This window comes from Hyaena hyaena, unplaced genomic scaffold, assembly GCF_003009895.1.
Source record: "Hyaena hyaena isolate Hyena2069 unplaced genomic scaffold, ASM300989v1 scaffold_568, whole genome shotgun sequence".
NCBI lineage: Eukaryota > Metazoa > Chordata > Mammalia > Carnivora > Hyaenidae > Hyaena > Hyaena hyaena.
Window position 1 is genome coordinate 959,601 of NW_024081199.1, and position 17,095 is coordinate 976,695.

At 39.8% G+C, this 17,095-nt stretch overlaps 1 protein-coding gene across 10 annotated transcripts in view; it reads right to left on the reverse strand.

Annotated features, from left to right (window-relative positions):
• Nucleotides 1–14,898, reverse strand: part of SYNRG (synergin gamma) — an 83,409-nt gene extending 68,511 nt beyond the window's left edge. For 7 of the 10 annotated variants that reach the window (XM_039256343.1, XM_039256344.1, XM_039256342.1 and 4 more), the window contains exons 1-3: nt 14,860–14,898; nt 8,073–8,113; nt 4,651–4,772 (exon numbers count right to left, since the gene is read on the reverse strand). In XM_039256343.1, coding sequence (XP_039112274.1) covers nt 4,651–4,772; nt 8,073–8,109 — 159 coding nt within the window. In that variant the 5' untranslated portion in view covers nt 8,110–8,113; nt 14,860–14,898. Of the gene's footprint in view, nt 1–4,650; nt 4,773–7,273; nt 7,474–8,072; nt 8,114–14,859 lie in introns of those variants that run through there. The other 3 variants (XM_039256335.1, XM_039256340.1, XM_039256337.1) reach the window with 3 other exon arrangements.
• Between the last annotated feature and the right edge of the window lie 2,197 nt (nt 14,899–17,095).

The following is a 17,095-nucleotide window of genomic DNA, read 5'->3' on the forward strand; positions in this document are numbered from 1 at the left end:
GATGACATGACACTATAAAAAGGAAAGCCTAAAGACTCCACCAAAAAACTATGAGAACTGATAAATGAACTCAGTGAAGTTCCAGGATACAAAATTAATATACAGAAATCTGTTGCATTTCTACACACTAATAATGGAAGTAGCAGGAAGAGAAATTAAGAAAACAATCTCATTTACAATTGTACCAAAAGTCATAAAATACCTAAGAATAAATTTAAATAAGGAGGTAAAAGGCTCATACTCTGAAAACTATAAGATACTGATGAAAGTAACTGAAGGTGACACAAAGAAATGGAAAGACAGACCAAGCTCATGGACTAGAAGAATCAATGTTGTTAAAATACTCATATTCCCAAAGCAACCCGCAGATTCAATTCAATCCCTATCAAAATACCAACATTTTTCACAGAACTAGAACAAATAATACTAAAGTATATTTATATGGAACCGCAAAAGAGCTCTATTTGCCAAAACAATCTTGAGAAAGCTGGAGGTATCACAATCCAGATTTCAAGATATACTACAAAGCTGTAGTAATCAAAACAATATGGTACTGGTACAAAAAGGGACACAAAGAAAAATGGCACAGGATACAGCTCCTAGAAATTCATGCATATATGGCCAGTTAATCTATAATGAAAGAGGCAAGTTTTCATACAATGGGGAAAAGATAGCCTCTTCAACAAATGGTGCTAGAAAACTGGACAGTTACATGCAAAATAATGAAACTAGGCCACTTTCTAACACCAAAAACAAAAATAAGTTCAAAATGGATTAAAGGACTAAATGTAAGACCGAAATTATAAAACTAGGAGAAAACATAGACAGTAATTTCTTTGAAATTGGCGCAGAAACATTTTTCTAGATATGTTTCTTCAGGCAAGAGAAACAAAAGCAAAATTAAAACTATTGGGACTACACCAAAATAAAAAGCTCGTGCAAAGCAAAGGAAATCATCAACAAAATGAAAAGGCAACCAACTGAATAGGAGAAGATACTTGCAAATAATATACCCTGTAAGAGGTTAATATTCAAAGTACTACCTAAAGAACTTCTATAACTCAACACCATAAAAACAAGGCAACTAAAAATGGGACCTCAATAGGTTTTTTTTTTAAATTTTTTTTTTTTTATGTCTTATTTATTTCTAGGAGAGAGAAACAGCGTGAGCAGGGGAGGGTCAGAGAGAGAGGTAGGCACAGAATCTGAAACAGGCTCCAGGCTCTGAGCTGGCAGTCAGCACACAGCCCGAAGCAGGGCTCGAACCCACGAACTGCGAGATCATGACCTAAGCGAAAGTCAGACGCTTAACCGACTAAGCTACCCAGGCGCCCCTCAATAGGTATTTTTCCAAGGAAGACATTCAGATGTCCAACACACCCATGAAAAGATGCTCAACATCCCTCATCATCAGGGAAATGCAAATCAAAACTACAGTGAGATCATCACCTCACACCAGTCAGAATGGATGAAATAAAAAATACAAGAAATAACAAGTGTTGACAGGGATGTGGAACAATAGGAACCTTCCTGCACCTGTGGTGGGAAGGCAAATTGGTGCAGCCACTGTGGAAAACAGTAGGGAGGATCCTCAAAAAATTAAAAATAGAGTTACCATATGATTCAGGAATTCCACTATTGGGTATTTATCCAAAGAAAATGAAAACACTTATGTACCCCTACATTTAGTGCTGCATTATTTACAACAGCCAAGATACGGAAGCAGCCCAAGTGTCTACTGATAGTGTCTACATGACATCTTTCATATATATATATAATGTACTATTACTTAGCCATAAAAAAAAATGAGATCTTGCCATTTGTAATGACACAGAAGGACCCTAGGAGTATAATGTTAAGTGAAATAAGTCACTCAGAAAAAGACAAATACTGTATGATTTCACTCACATGTGGAATTTAAGAAACAAAACAAAGGAACAGCTCCCTCCTCCCCTCCAACCAAAAAAAACCAAAAATCAAAAAAAGAAAAGAGAGACCATCCAAAAAAAGCAGACTCTTAAAGAGAGCTAGTTGTGCCTGGGTGGCTCAGTCAGTTAAGGGTCCAACTTCAGCTCAGGTCATGATCTTGCAGTCATGCGTTTGAGCCCCACACTGGGCTCTGTGCTTACTGGAGCCTGCTTCGGGTTCCATGTCTCCATCTCTCTCTCCCCTCCTCGAATCACTCACTCTCTCTCTCTCAAAAATAAATAAACATTAAAAGTATTAAAATAAATAAAGGGAACTAGTGGTTGCTAGATGGAGGTGGCTGGGAGGAGGGGTGGAAAAAAGGGATCAAGGTACACTTATCTTGATGACCACTAAGTAATGTATAGAATTGTTTTAAGTTTATTTATTTTAAATGAGAAAGAGACAGCACACAAGAGGGGGGAAGCGGGAGGGAATCCCAAGCAGGCTTTGTCAGCGTCCCTGTATAGAACTGTTTAATCATTATACTGTACACTTTTTTTTTTTTTTTAAATTTTTTTTTAATGTTTTATTTATTTCTAGGAGAGAGAGAGAGACAGCGTGAGCAGGGGAGGGTCAGAGAGAGAGGGAGTCACAGACTGAAACAGGCTCCAGGCTCCGAGCTGGCAGTCAGCACAGAGCCCGACGCGGGGCTCGAACCCACGAACCGCGAGATCATGACCTAAGCGAAAGTCGGACGCTCAACCGACTAAGCCACCCAAGCGCCCCTATACTGTACACTTTTAAATAAAAAACACAACATTGCATTCTATGGTAAACTGTTTCCAGCTATTTGCTGCCTTTACTCTAAGATTACACGTTCCTATGTGATGTGCACTCTTCCTGGTATATTCTTTCCCCTACTGACGTTCGTTTTGATCACGCTACTTTGGTAAGTAGAGGTGACTGATGAATGCTACCTGTGAGAGGAAGCTTTAAAAGTTACAACAGCATTTGGCCATCTCTTTTCCCTATGCCAAAAGTCTGGGATGTCCTAGGTAAGAGTCTCAGGATAAAGAGAACATGGAGCATGGTCACAGCCAACCTTCAAAGGACATGTATCACAAATGAGAAATAAACCTTTGTTTTTGTAAGTCAGAGCTTTGGGATTGCTTTTTCTGCAACAAAACCTAGCAAAAGTGGAGTAACATGGATTTAAAACCTACAAAAGTTCAGGGCGACTGGGTGGCTCAGCTGGTTAAGTGTCTGACTCTTGCTTTCAGCTCAGGTCATGATCTTACGGTGAGATGGAGCCCCACATCGTGCTGAGTGAGGAGCCTGCTTGGGATTCTCTCTCTCTGCCCCTTTCCTACTTGTGAACGTGCATACTTCCCCACTCAAAATAAGTAAACGTTTAAAAGAAAAAAACCTACAAAAGCTCAATTTATTCTTATTTCTTTCTACTGGAGATGATTAAGAATGATTCCAAAAGTCTGCCCAAATCTTTACATACAACATAGAAGCTTCATTTGCCTATTTAACTTCAACATAACAATAGTTTCAACTTAAATTTTGATTATAAATTCCAAATATTACTTATTTATACATTACATACAAAATTAAGTATTACTTATAAATTATATACATGTGTTATTGTACTGATACATCATATACATGATAATCACAATGAAATAGAAAATTTTAAATAACTGGTTAAAATAAAAATATATGACATCAAAATATTTTTTAACAGTATGGAAACTCTTTTTATTTTGGCTTATTTGTGAATGAATATGTTTATTTCAAAAAAATAATACCATAACACTTTGGATTCAGCCATTCAAAGATCAGACTCCTAAATTTAGTTTATTTGGTTACTTGGTTTAAATGGATATCATAGCTAGAGAAGACAATTTACAAAGACATGGAGATCCAAAATGGATCAGCCCATCTTAGGCTGTGCTTATTAAATCCTGATACCATCATTTTCATTTACCAATTCTAAAATAAAAATGTAACAGTATTTGCTTTAATCAGTCAACATCTCACCTGCTCTCACTATATCAGCCTTTTAATGATTCTCCTTCCATCCATTTTTGCCCTCCTCTCTCCCTCCAATCATTCTCTAGTCAGCAGTCAGGATGATCTTTCTGAAATACAAATCTGATTGTGTCATTCCACTGCTTTAAACTATTCAATGGCTCCCTAATGCTCTTGAGAGAGAATTCAATGTATAAGTTGGATAATACAGACTTACTCAAGACTTAGGTTCAAATTCCAGCTGCCTGTGCAACCTGAGCATCCTCACAAAGCTGCAGATTCCTCCTTAGAAAAATGGAGACACTACCTCTTTTAAAAGTTGTTATGGGGGTTACATAATTCAATATAAAGAAGGCCCCAAGTCTTCCAAACAATGACGCTGCTCCTTTCATGAGAACAATGCGACTTCTTCTAACAATGCTACTTCATGGCATCAGGTCCCCAAACTTCCCAAGGTGTCATTCTAAAATTCTCCTAAGTCACTAATCAAATAAAGTAGTCACCAGATTTTCCTCAAATGATTTACCTTGGTTTCCCCTCCCACTCTTATGAACATATCTTCATTATATTTTGAAGGAAACCACCTAACATGTAGACTACATTTACTGCCAAATAGAGCACTAAGCTCCTAGAATGCAGCTCTTAGTATGTGACACATAACAACAAACAATGGCTGTGTCAACTATTGGTTAAAGAAACAAGTACCTGCATGGCCATAGGTCCTTGGGGCATCTGAGAGCTGTAACTCATCCCTATCATGCCTTGCATATTAGGCTGCACAACAGAGACCATAGGAAATCCTTGTTGCTGCATTGGCATCAGTCCTGCTGAAAAACATAAGGGCATCACTGAAGTCAATACGTTTCATTTTACTTATTTTTTTTTAACACTTATTTATTTTTGAGAGAGAGGGGCAGAGCATGAGCAAGGAAGGGGCAGAGAAAGAGAGGGAGACACAGAATCTGAAGCAGGCTCCAGGCTCCGAGCTGTCAGCACAGAGCCCGACGCGGGGCTCGAACTCACGAACCGTGAGGTGATGACTTGAGCTGAAAGTCGGATGCTCAACCGACTGAGCCACCCAGACGCCCCAAGAAGTCAATACATTTTAAAGTTTATTTTCCAAAAACTGTAAGGATATAAACAACTCGTTGCTTGGGAGGCAGCACAGTTTAGTGGGAAAAGCACAGGCCGTGAAGGAGGACAGACTTGAATATGAATTCCAGCACCAGCAGTTAGTTACTTAGCTGTGTGATCCTGGGCAAGTTACAAAGCTTCATCTGTAAAACGAAGATAACAATACCTTTCTATGGAATTTTTGTACGTATTTAAAAAATTAACATATGGCCTAATTGTGACATTTGGCCTTCAAGATAGACCCCAGCAATCTCTGTCCTTTGGTATTCATTCCTTTTGTCATTCCTTCCCACACCGAGCAGGGCTCACCAGTATAAAGTATAACCAATACGATATGGTGGAAATGACACTGTGTAACCTCCAGGGCTAGTTCTTAAAAGCCACTGCACCTTCTTCCTTGCTCTGAGTAAAGCTACCGCCACATCACAAGAATACTCAAGCAGTCCTACAGAGAATCCATGTGGCATGGAACGGAATCCTCTTGTCAAAAGGCAGCACAGTTTGTCATCCATGTGAGTGAGCCATCTTGGAAACATCACCCAGCCCTAACAAACCTTAAGATGTCTACAGCCCCAGTTGACATTGTTACTACAATCTCTTTGGCCCTGAGCCAAAACCATCCAGTGAAGCCATTCCCAGATACCTGATCTGCAGACACAGTGTTAAATAACAGAATGTATTTTCTTTTTGATGTTTTCAGGTATTTCTTACACAGCAGCATACAACAAATACAATACCATATATACTAATAGCATGGACTCTGGATTCCAACTAGAAATGTCACTTGGTACCTCTGCAACTTTGAGTAGCTTGCTCAACTTCTATGCCTCAGTTTCTCATCTGTATAACTGTTTAATATCTAATATGCTTAAAGGAATGATTTTCCTCTTCTCTTTCCTTATATGAATAGCTTATATAACATTTACCACAAACAGCCATCAGCATGACAAGTAAATGATGCAATGGCAGGAAAATGACCATGAAAGTATGACTCCCAAATTTTTCCAACTTAGTATTCCCAAGAGCAGAGGAGACTGAAGAAACACCCTTTTGGGAGTTTAATATATACTAAGTGCCTACTATATTTTAGGCACAGTTCTAGAGAGCTGGTATACAACTGTAAATAAAATAAAATACCAGGGTGCCTGGGTGGCTCAGTTAGTTCAGCATCCAGCTCTTGATTTCAGGTCATGATCTCAGGGTTCATGAGATTGAGTCCCATGTCAGGTTGACAACGCAGAGCCTGCTTGGGATTCTCTCTCCCTCTCTTTCTTGAAATAAACAGATAAACATAAAAAACAAAATTCCCTACCTGTGTTGGATACAAATTTCAATCCAATTTTGCATTTTATTACATCTACATTATTTCTAACTAATTAAAAAAAAATTAAAGGTCTGAGACAGTATACCATGCTTACCTTGTGGGTTCTGTGTACCTAAAAGTAACCTTAAAGGTTACTTATTCACAGTTTAATTTCAGAAGCATGAACATCCCCATTTATAAGTGACATAAGCAGAGGCATTCATTTATTCATTCAATCATTTGTTCAAATATTTGAGGGCCTACTCCTTGTCAGGCACCATTCTAGGGACACAACAGTGAACAAAACCAGGTCCTTGCCCTCATGGAACTTACCTGTTTTCCCTTTTGCCTCCTTGGGCCTAAAGTTTTATTCATTTGAATTATCGTTATTTAATTCTTGACTGGGTAACTCAGGTATCTGGTACAGCATTTAAAGGCATAAAAGTATGCGCAGTGAAAATTCTGGTCTCTCTCTCATCTCCTGTTCATCTACTCATGATCTCTTGATGACTCTCCCTGTCAGGTCCTCATATATGCTTTCAGAAACAATCCATGCATAATTTAAAGTCTTCTAATGACTGAAAAGTCTACTCTAACATACTTTGTAAAAAGAAAAAAAAAAATCTCAAAACAATTCCAAATTCCAGAAGAAAAAATATCAGGCAACCTTTGGGGCTCTCTTGTTGCTCTACATATAGAGTTTTACTTGAAAGTTTATAAAAATGCAAAATCTTGGGCCATGAAAATGAATAACTGCAATGTTTTCCTAAAGCACAAAAGATCTCAAACCATTCGATCTAAATCTGGGACACATCTAATTATAGATAGCTTAAATAATGCATAAATGTGAGCACAATGAAAAGAATACAACTGACCCTTGGAAAAATTTACCTGAAACTCAACCTCCATCACTGATTACAAATGGAGACAAAGTCAGTACGAGCCACTGATCACCTGCTACTGAGCCACTCATTATCTTTCGTCTCTATTGGTGACCTGGGAGTCTGTTTCTCCAGCAATTCTACTATAAGCAATCAACACTGGCTCTCTGAGAAGCACCAGCTTCCAGAAGCAGATTGGTATGTGTCGGGGGTACAATGAAGAGGGTGTGAGCAGAAAGAAGAGAAGGGCAGACATAGTCTTTCTTCAACACTGTATCCCAGCAGCACATCACCAGGAGTCAAGATTATATCACTCCACTATGGTTTCCCTGAAGACACAGCTAGAACTGACTTTGGTGGGGCCTTGTCTGAAACAGAGAAAAGGAATATACCCACTAAAGAAAATGAAAAGAATAAAACTGACACGTACTTTATACTGAATCAGAGTATGTGATCTTTTATATGCATAAAATCAAATTCATACAGAGAAAACATGGTTGTATAAAATAATTAAAGAGGTTCTTTTATCCATTCAACAAACATCAACAGAGCCCCTATAATTTTCTATCAGCATACTGGGTGCTACAGAAACCGATGAGCATAAGGCAGACATAGCCTTTGCCCTATGGAGCTAATAATCTAGAATTACACAATTTTTGAGAAATTTCAAGAATAGCTGGCATACAGGTTCAAGACTACAGGAAAATTTTACTCTATTTGGCAGCAATAGGACTCATTATGCAATTAATTTCCAAGTTCAGAAACATAATAGTGAAAAATAAAAGTTTAAAATTTCAGCTTTTACCTACCTTGTGGGGGTCTTATTCCCCCTGCAACCGGAAACATGAAGCTAAAAACAGAAGAAAAACAAATCAGGATCTTCATATGTATAAAGATTTCAAATAATACATGTAATTTTTTACATAAACAAAAGAACTGTGGACAGGGTCTGGTCATTTGTTCTGTAGTACCATACTGAACTATCCAATATCAACACAGATTGAACATCCATAGGGTGCCTGGCAGCATGTAGCATAGGGAGAAAAGTTTTGAACTAGAAGACAGAAGATGTTGAAGCTAGTCCTGGTCCTGTCACTGTGTGACTTCCTTGGATTCCAATTTCTCCATCCATAAAATGAAAAGGTTGGATTATATTCAAATCAGTGCACATTTACTGAGTAACTACTACGTGAAGGAACTGAATTAGTGCACAGTCTTGCTGAAGACACCCATGCAGGCTACTAGCTTTAATATCGAATAAAGTGTGCTAAATGCTATGAGAGGTCCCAAATACTAAGAGTTGAAAAGAAAAATATTAATTTGATGGGTTATATTTCAGGGACTTTTGTGAAGGTATCTTTTAAGCTGAACCTCGAAGAGAGTCATACTATATAGTTTGAGCAAAAGCTCTGAAGCCAGAGCTTTGTGTTTAGAGATTTAAGACTGAGTAAGATATAGAAGCAAGCAGACAGTAGAGGACCTTTAAACTGTTTGATTTTACTTTGAATATTATATAAACTCAGAGACTGATTGTGGTAAAATACACATAACAAAATTTTACCATTTTAACCGCTTTTAAGTGTACAGTGTGTATCATTAAGTACATTCACAACGTCGTACAACCATCACCATGATCCATTTCCAGAATGTTTTCATCATCCCTAACAAAGACTATACCAGTTAAACAAGAACTCACCATCACTCCCTCCCCAAAACCCTAGTAGCCACTACTTTTTATCACTATGAATTTGCTATTCTAGCTACCTCACACTAAGTGAAATCATATGATAATTTGATATTTCGAATCTAGCTTATTTCACTTAGCATAATGTTTTCAAGGTTCATCCATGTTGTAGCAGGTATTAGCATTTCATTCCTTTTTATGGCTGAAAAATAAATACTTCATTGTATGTACATACTACATTTTGCTTATCCATTCATCTGCTGATAGACACTTGGGTTGTTTCCACCTTTGGCTGTTGTAAGTAATGCTATGAACATTAGTATACAAATATCTGGTGAGTCCCTCTTTCAATTCTTTTGTGCATACACCTAGGAGTGCAATTGCTAGGTCATAAGGTAATTCTGCGTTTATTTTCTGAGAAACTGCTAAACTGTTTCCACAATAGCTGCACCATTTTATATTCTCAGCAGCAATGCATGGGGTTCTAATTTCTCCATATCCTCACCAACACCTGTTATTTTGTTTCCGTTTGTTTGATAATAGTTATGCTAAGGGGTATAAAGTATCATCTCACTGTGATTTGGATCTGCATTTCCCTGATGTGAAAAGTTCTAAATAGGTGAAATGATCAGAAATGTGGTTTAGGTTTTTCTAGGAACAGGATAAGGCAGAGAAGATGTGAAACAAAAAGAACCACCAAAGAAACTAGCACAATCTCTCTTTTTTTAAAATTTATTTTGTGAAAACGTACACGTGAGTAGGGTAGGGGAGGAGAGAGAGGGAGAGAATCTCAAGCAGGCTTCATGCTGTCAGTGCAGAGCTCAGCGTGGGGCTCAGTCTCGCAAACCATGAGATCATGACCTGTGAGACCAGGAGTCATACGCTCAACCAGCTGAGCCACCCAGGCATCCTCTACCACAATAATCTTAATAAATATGAAAAGAGCCATAACCAGAACAGTGAACTGGAAAAGACAAGGTGAATGAAAGCTATTCAAAAGGAAGAATCAAGAGGATCTGGCAATTGCCAGAATGGGGAAAAACAGTGAAGCAGCAGAAAGAACTGAAGATGATGCTGAGATTTTGAGCCTGAGTAAATGGCAAGGATGGTGATGCTGTTTCCTAAAAGAAGGAACGCTTGAGTAGGATGGGGGAGGAGGTAGGTGTGCATCCTTGAGGATGCACTCAAGCTCAGGACACGAGTCTAGGTCAATCTAGCTAGGCTTTTTTATGTTAATGTTTATTTAATTTATATTAATGTTTATTCTTGAAAGAGAGATTGACAGAGCATGAGCAAGGGAGGGGCAGAGAGAGAGGGGGACTCTGTATCTGAGGCAGGTTCCAGGTTCTGAGCTGTCAGCACAGAGCCCAACGTGGGATCATGACCTGAGATGAAATCGGATGCTTAACTGACTGAGCCACCCAGGTGCCCCTAGCTAGGCTCTTTTAAATATAGGCAAATTAATAATAATAATAATAATAATAATAATAATAAGCAGCTATGGTTGTGAATGAAATAGCCAAGGGAATGTGCACATAGAGGGAGAAGACAACAAAGATCAACTTGGAGAATTCTTATGGTGACAACTGAGTAGGGGATGGTCACTGAGAAACAAGGGACTTGGTCATAACTGCAAGTTATAACTAAGGAAGAACCATATTTCAAGAAAAAGTAAGTAGTTACCAGTATTTAATACTGTAGAAAAGCTGATCAGAATGAGGATTAACAAGAAAAGAACACTGCTTCCGAAAATGCTGATCTTTGAGTAAACAGTTTCAAGAGGAAGAGAAACTCTTGGGCCTGTAGGGAGAAAAGGTTTAAGATACAAAAGATGTGGTTAGACACAGCCTGGCAGCAAAAGGGATCTGCTTTGAAAGGAAAGAGGGGCTTCTTTCTTTGAGAATAGAGGGAAAGAAAATGGAACAATTCAAGGAAGAGAACGTCTGAGTGGGAAAGATTCTTAATCTGGGAGTCGAGGATCTGAAGGGGGTTTCAGATAATCTTAAAAGGGTCTAGTGAAATCCAGGAATTATTTGTCAAATTTATGTGTCCTTGGAGTTTTCTACTGTGTAATACCCCCCTTCCCAGGAAAAAGACTAAAAACCAAACTTTACAGTCTTTTGGCTCTAAAATATTTTTCATTAAAAAACAAAATGAAATTAAAAAAAAAATGTTGTCACGTGGTTTACCAAGTTCTAGTGGGACATCTATCTAGTTATATGTTAGTTATAGCTTTGAAAAGGATATGAACTGTTAGCAAATTCTACTGCTGAGAAGCAGGCATCCAAAAAGAGGACTGAAAAGGAAATGGCTTTTCCATGCTGCACACAAGATGTATTAGCTAAGTAATTTGTTAACTGGATAGAATGTTTAAACTGCAAGTTGAAATTTAGTAATATATTTTTTGAAAAGTACTCACGTACACGAAGTTATAAACTTAGAAGCAATGCACTTAGATAATCAACTTGTCAAGACTTTTCCAACTCTTAAAAATTTACAATTACCAGTATGGCTTAGTGGCTAAGTAAAAACTGGAAACTCAGGTTACGCTTTTTCCAGTTCAGCCATAAATTAACCGTAAAGCTCCATGCAAACCTCTTCACTACCCTGTCCTGTTTCCCCTGTCAAATGAGGACACAGGACGGCAAGTCTGCCAAGGTCCCAACTAAGACAAATAGACAATAGTAAATGTAGAGACACATAAAGGTTACCTTGAAAACATAAACAAAAACTAAATGAAGAACATTACTGACAAACATGACTTGCTCCAGTAAGTATTTAGCAACCCAAACTCCTTGGTGATCCATGTACCATTCCTATGATTCTTTGGAATGTTTAGACCAATAGCAACATGCTTCAAGACTGGTTGGACAAGCAGCTAAGACACTGGTAAGACAGCATAAGTTTGGCAAAAAACCCAAAACCAAACACGCAACCTCCCCCCACCCCAAAAAAAAATGGCAGCAAGATGACCAACAATTTATTTTCAAAGGTAAGACCCACTATTTATTACTCATAGCCTAGTATGAGAGCAGAACTGAGGTGCACTTGCCACATGACTAGCTCACTCATCCCCCCCTTTCAGCTACCTTTGCTACTAACCTGCACTTCTCAGGCATGGACTCCCAACAAAACTTCCTCAAGGATCTCCCACCTACAGACTCTGTGAAATATGGCTCCTAAAGCACAGGTGAGGTGCATCTTCCTAAAGGACCATTTGACAAGGCCACTATTGGTGTTAAAACTATGTAATGATATCCTCTTAAACTGAATTTCCTTAGTTTATATCCAAGGCCTCCTTCTGTTTCAGCACAATTTTTTCAGTTTTATCTCAGAAAACGCATCTCCCCCTTACTGCCACAATCCATCTGGCCTACCTGCTATCCCCTTGTGTTCAGCAGGCCCTCATATCTCCGAAGACAGTCCCCTGACCTCTTCCTCCTCCTCCTCCAACTGAGGCCCAGCTGAAATAGTCCTTTGCTTTCAATGTACCCTCAATCCACAAATATTTACAGAATGTTTTCTATGTTAGAATGTGCTAGAAGCAGTGGAAGAGGAAAAGATGAGGAAACCTTTAAGGAGTTTTATAAAAGAGCAGGAAAAAAATTAGACAAATGATAATATCTCAGAAGGATAGAGACTAATCATGATTTTTCTCTGTTGTACTTGTCTTAAAAATTTTTTTTTCCTACTTCACATCTCTTGGGTAAATTTTGCCTTTTTTATATAACTCTACCATTTATTTTAAAGTAGCCAAATCAGGATACCTATCAAAAGTAGGCTAACATTAATAAAGCTGCCATTGTTTTTTGTTTAGTCTATTAGAATAGAAACAAGTATCTAAGAAAAACGGTACCTAATAGCTTCTTGGTTTTCCTCCACTAAACGCTGGGAAAGGTTGCCTGGCTCTTTTTCGCTTCCCTTAACATTTATTTATTTATTTATTTATTTATTTATTTATTTATTTATTTTTTGAGAGACAGAGAGAGACAGAGCAGGAGTAGGGAAGGGACAGAGAGAGAGAGGGAGACACAGAATCCAAAGCAGGGTCCAGGCTCTGAGCTGTCAGCACAGAGCCTGATGTGGGGCTCAAACCCATGGACCATGAGATCACGACCTGAGCCGAAGTTGGACGCTTAACCAACTGAGCCACTCAGGTGCCCCTTTTTCCCTTCCCTTAAAAATATACTTAGGATACCATAGTGTTAAAAACCATACTATTCTTTATTGAGCATACAGCTTTTCAGCCCCAGAAAGTTTCCAATATATGTAACACTTACCATACATTTTTCAGGTAAGGAACATTTTAACTACTTTTCCTTCCCATACATCGTCTAGAGTTTTAGAATGCAGAAGTTACTCCAACCAAATTTTATAGATGAAAGATATTTTAAAATCAATCATTCTCACTTCGATCACAACTCAGGCCACACTTATTTTAAAAATGTGTGTTCAGTGAATGATGACATTAAAATACTATATAAACTAATGAGAATGATCCACTCAACTTTCTGCACCTTAGTTACCCCTCTCCCCCAAAAGAAATCAAACCAAACAACCAAAAGAAAACACCTTGGGCCTAAAACACCAAATACATTTAAGTTTATATTTTTCCCAGAACTTAGTGCTATGATTAATTATATACTTGATCAAATTACTGCCATTCAAGAACATTTTAGAAACTGTCATCACATACAGAATATACATTATTACACATTTCCCTCCTGCAGCCCAAACCTGACTTGTATCAAGGATGCATAAAAGCCTCTGATGAAACAGCGTAAATTAGAAAACAAAAGATAAGTTTGAAATCTAAAGTGAAAGACGTGTAGAGGCAACAGAAAATGGGGCTGCACACAGGTGGTTTATTCAACAGCCACTGCCTTTTTTTCCTATGCTATATATAAACACCTGCAGGAAGTGATAACTTTAAAGACTACACTTCAGTAGTGCTTATGACTCCAAAATTAAAACACTGCCTATCAAAAACCTAACACTTTGTTTTCCAAAAATAATTTAGGATGCGGAAGATAAAAAGCTAATTTTATCTTCAAATGTGTATGTACTATGTGTTGGCTAACAAAACAAACTCGGGCTAGGTCATTATAGAAGCGGGGTGACAACTTCCCAGAACAAATATTTCCTTAAATGATGGACTTGTCAAGCTGCAAACGTTCTTCATCTTTACCATTCTGGATATGAGAACCACAGGCAATTATATGACAGAGGGCAGATTTGTTTAAAGGGCTAAGTCAAAGCCTGGAAGCTTTGTTCTAATAACTGCGCAACTGCTATTTAATAGTTATTTGATTTTAATAAGGAGACAAGACTTAAGAGTTACGTCTACAAGCGCCCATTCAAACGTCTTCAGATTTTCCTGCCGTCTGTCGTGCGTTAAGGAGATAAAAAGGACAGGACATTCTAAAGGGGGGAAAGAGGAACAGTACACACACATCTTGGAAACAGCTGTTCAGCTCCGTGACCAGATTTTTCAGAGCCTTCCCGACCCTATCCCTGCTCCAGCCCGGCAAGTACTGGGAAAGAGAAGTCTGGTCGCTCGGGGCCGGCCAAGGCTAGAAGCGAGGCGTCGGGGTTGCTGCTCTCCCTAGCCCGGCCGGGCACCAGCCCAGCCGAGCGGACCCTCACCTCCTGCTCCTCCTCTTCTCCTCTCCGCACTGGGACGCTCTCGCTCACTGCTCCGCCCCTGCACCAGTGCCCCTGAGCCTGAGAAACAGGACACGGATGTCGGGCTTCCCCACCCCCTCGGCCTAGATCTCTAGGGGACCCCTTTCTCCCGTAGACGAGTGCCAAAGAAAAAGGGGGTCGAAGCGGGCGAAAACCGTCATAACCACCAAACAGCCCTTGCCCCGGCGGGGCCGGCCCTGGGACCCGACCCTGCTCTTCACACCCACCTGCCTGCCCCGGCGGCCCCCGCGCCGGCTCCCGCAGCCCCGCCGCCGCCAGCTCCCGCTCCTGGCCGCAGCGCCATCTTACTCCGGGGCCGCCGCCGCCACCTTACAAGCAGCTGTCAGCTGAAGACAGCCACTTCCGGGGCAAAAGCCAGTCCCACCAAGCTGCCACTCGGCGACAGGGCGGGGCCATGCGCCCACGTGATCCTCCGCTCCCCAGAGGCGGGGGTGGGGGTGGGGGTGGCGGCGGTGCGCTCTCGCCACGTGACTCGGCCGCCGACTGGGGTCGTCCAAGTATTTCTAGGTCTGGGACTGGGCGGCTCGGATAGCTGATTCATTGTCTGGCAAGGCCCTCTGCACGGCCCGGCTGGCGGCCCAGCGGTAATGCGCTGTCGTTTCTCAGTTTGAAAGCCCAACTTGTTGGTTAGTGAAGAAATCGAATCCTGCCTTGAAAACTGGAATGATGGGTGCACGGGTATTCCTTTATGATTTTTACACATAAAGAATAGACGGATCCTGGACGCTCCTTTGATAGCTTCACAGCGCTGATGAGTGATCTCTCCAGTTCCCTTCCCCCACCCCCCAGAACCCGGCAGCTTCCTTTTGGTACCCACCCCAGAAGATTAAGGTATTTAAATTTTGATTTAGTAAAACAGCCTAACGCACATAAACTCAACCCATATAGAAATCTCCAACATGATGTGTTTGGTTCTGCCACCATGCCACCCCAAATCCCTGTTTTTCCGGTACTTGCAAAGAGGGGCAAAACAATGGTGTTTGGAAAGCAGGTCATCATTACTCTGAACCCATCTGGGCATATTTTTACTGATTTTTTTTCCCTACGCGAGCTACTGTGAGTAAAATACAAAAGTCCAATGTAAACTTGATTTCAAGTCTTCAAGCAGTTTGCTTATTAGCAAGTAGTGGATTAACTATAATTAGTTTTATCTTTCACTCTTGCCTTAGGTCTTTTACAAGGAAATCATTTGTTTAAATGTTTATTTTTGAGAGAGAGCCAGCACGTGCACACGCACCGAGCTGGAGACAGGCAGCTGGAGGGAGACAAAGGATCCTAAGTGGGGTGGGCTCTGCTCACTAAGCAGAGAGCCCTATGCCAGGCTGGTACACTTGAACTGTAAGATCATGACCTGATTGGAAGTAGGATACTTAACGGATTGAGCCACCCAGGCACCCCCAGGGAAACCATTTATAATAGTTATCCTTTATTGGGCACAAATCACTGGTCGGGAACCTTACCGAATTTTTTTTAATTCTCAATGTCCCTAAAAGTTAGTATTGGAATTTTACAAGTGAGAAAACCAAGGTTAAAAGAAGTTGTAATTTGTGCAGGTCATAGAGCTGCAGAGCAGTAGGACCAGGATTCTAGTCCAGGTGTTTCACATAAAAGCCCTTGCTCATTTCACTAGACCAGCTATCAGTTATCACCGGTTCTCTTTTCATAACTAATTTCATTCCTCCTTTTCTTTAGGTGTAACTGAAATTTGTGTAGCATATAGTTCCAACTGACATAAAGATGCTAAATTCAGTATGAATCCATTGATAAACGAAGCTGATACAAGTTGATGTCACCATTGTTATTTAAGGGTGGGTAGTTACACAGGAGAAAATAGTTAAAAAAAAAAAAAAAGAGAGAGAGAGGAAATAAAGTCAAATGAAGGGACTATATCAAGGATCAAAGAAGATGTGATCTCTTGTTTCTGCCTGGATAGTTTGTTTTCCTTTGCTTGTGGATTCCTACATCTACTAGACTCAGCACAGAAGGTCAGCATTCCATGACATGTTAGATGCCATCCTCTGATGCTTCAGCACCTTGGGCTTATGTATATCACAGCATTTGCACACTATCTGTTCCCTTACTCTGTACCCACTGCTACACTCTAAGGGCACAGACTGTTATTAAGCTTTGTATTCCTAACCAAATAGATGATGTTTGTTTAAGGAATATTTGGCATGAATTTGTAATATGTCAGGCATAGAGCTGGGTCCTTCCAACGTTGAGACATAGTTGTTATTAACCCCAATTTCATACGTGAAAAAACAGAAGCTCTGAGAATTAAAGAATTCAAAGTCACACAGTTAGCAAGTAGGTGGCACCATCACAACTACCTCTAGAATATATAGTGTCAAGGATCTGTTTGCAAGAACAAAGAAAAATCACAAGCTTGTAAGTTATTTTTTGCACCTTATAACAAATGGTCTCCATTTACATAAATTCTGA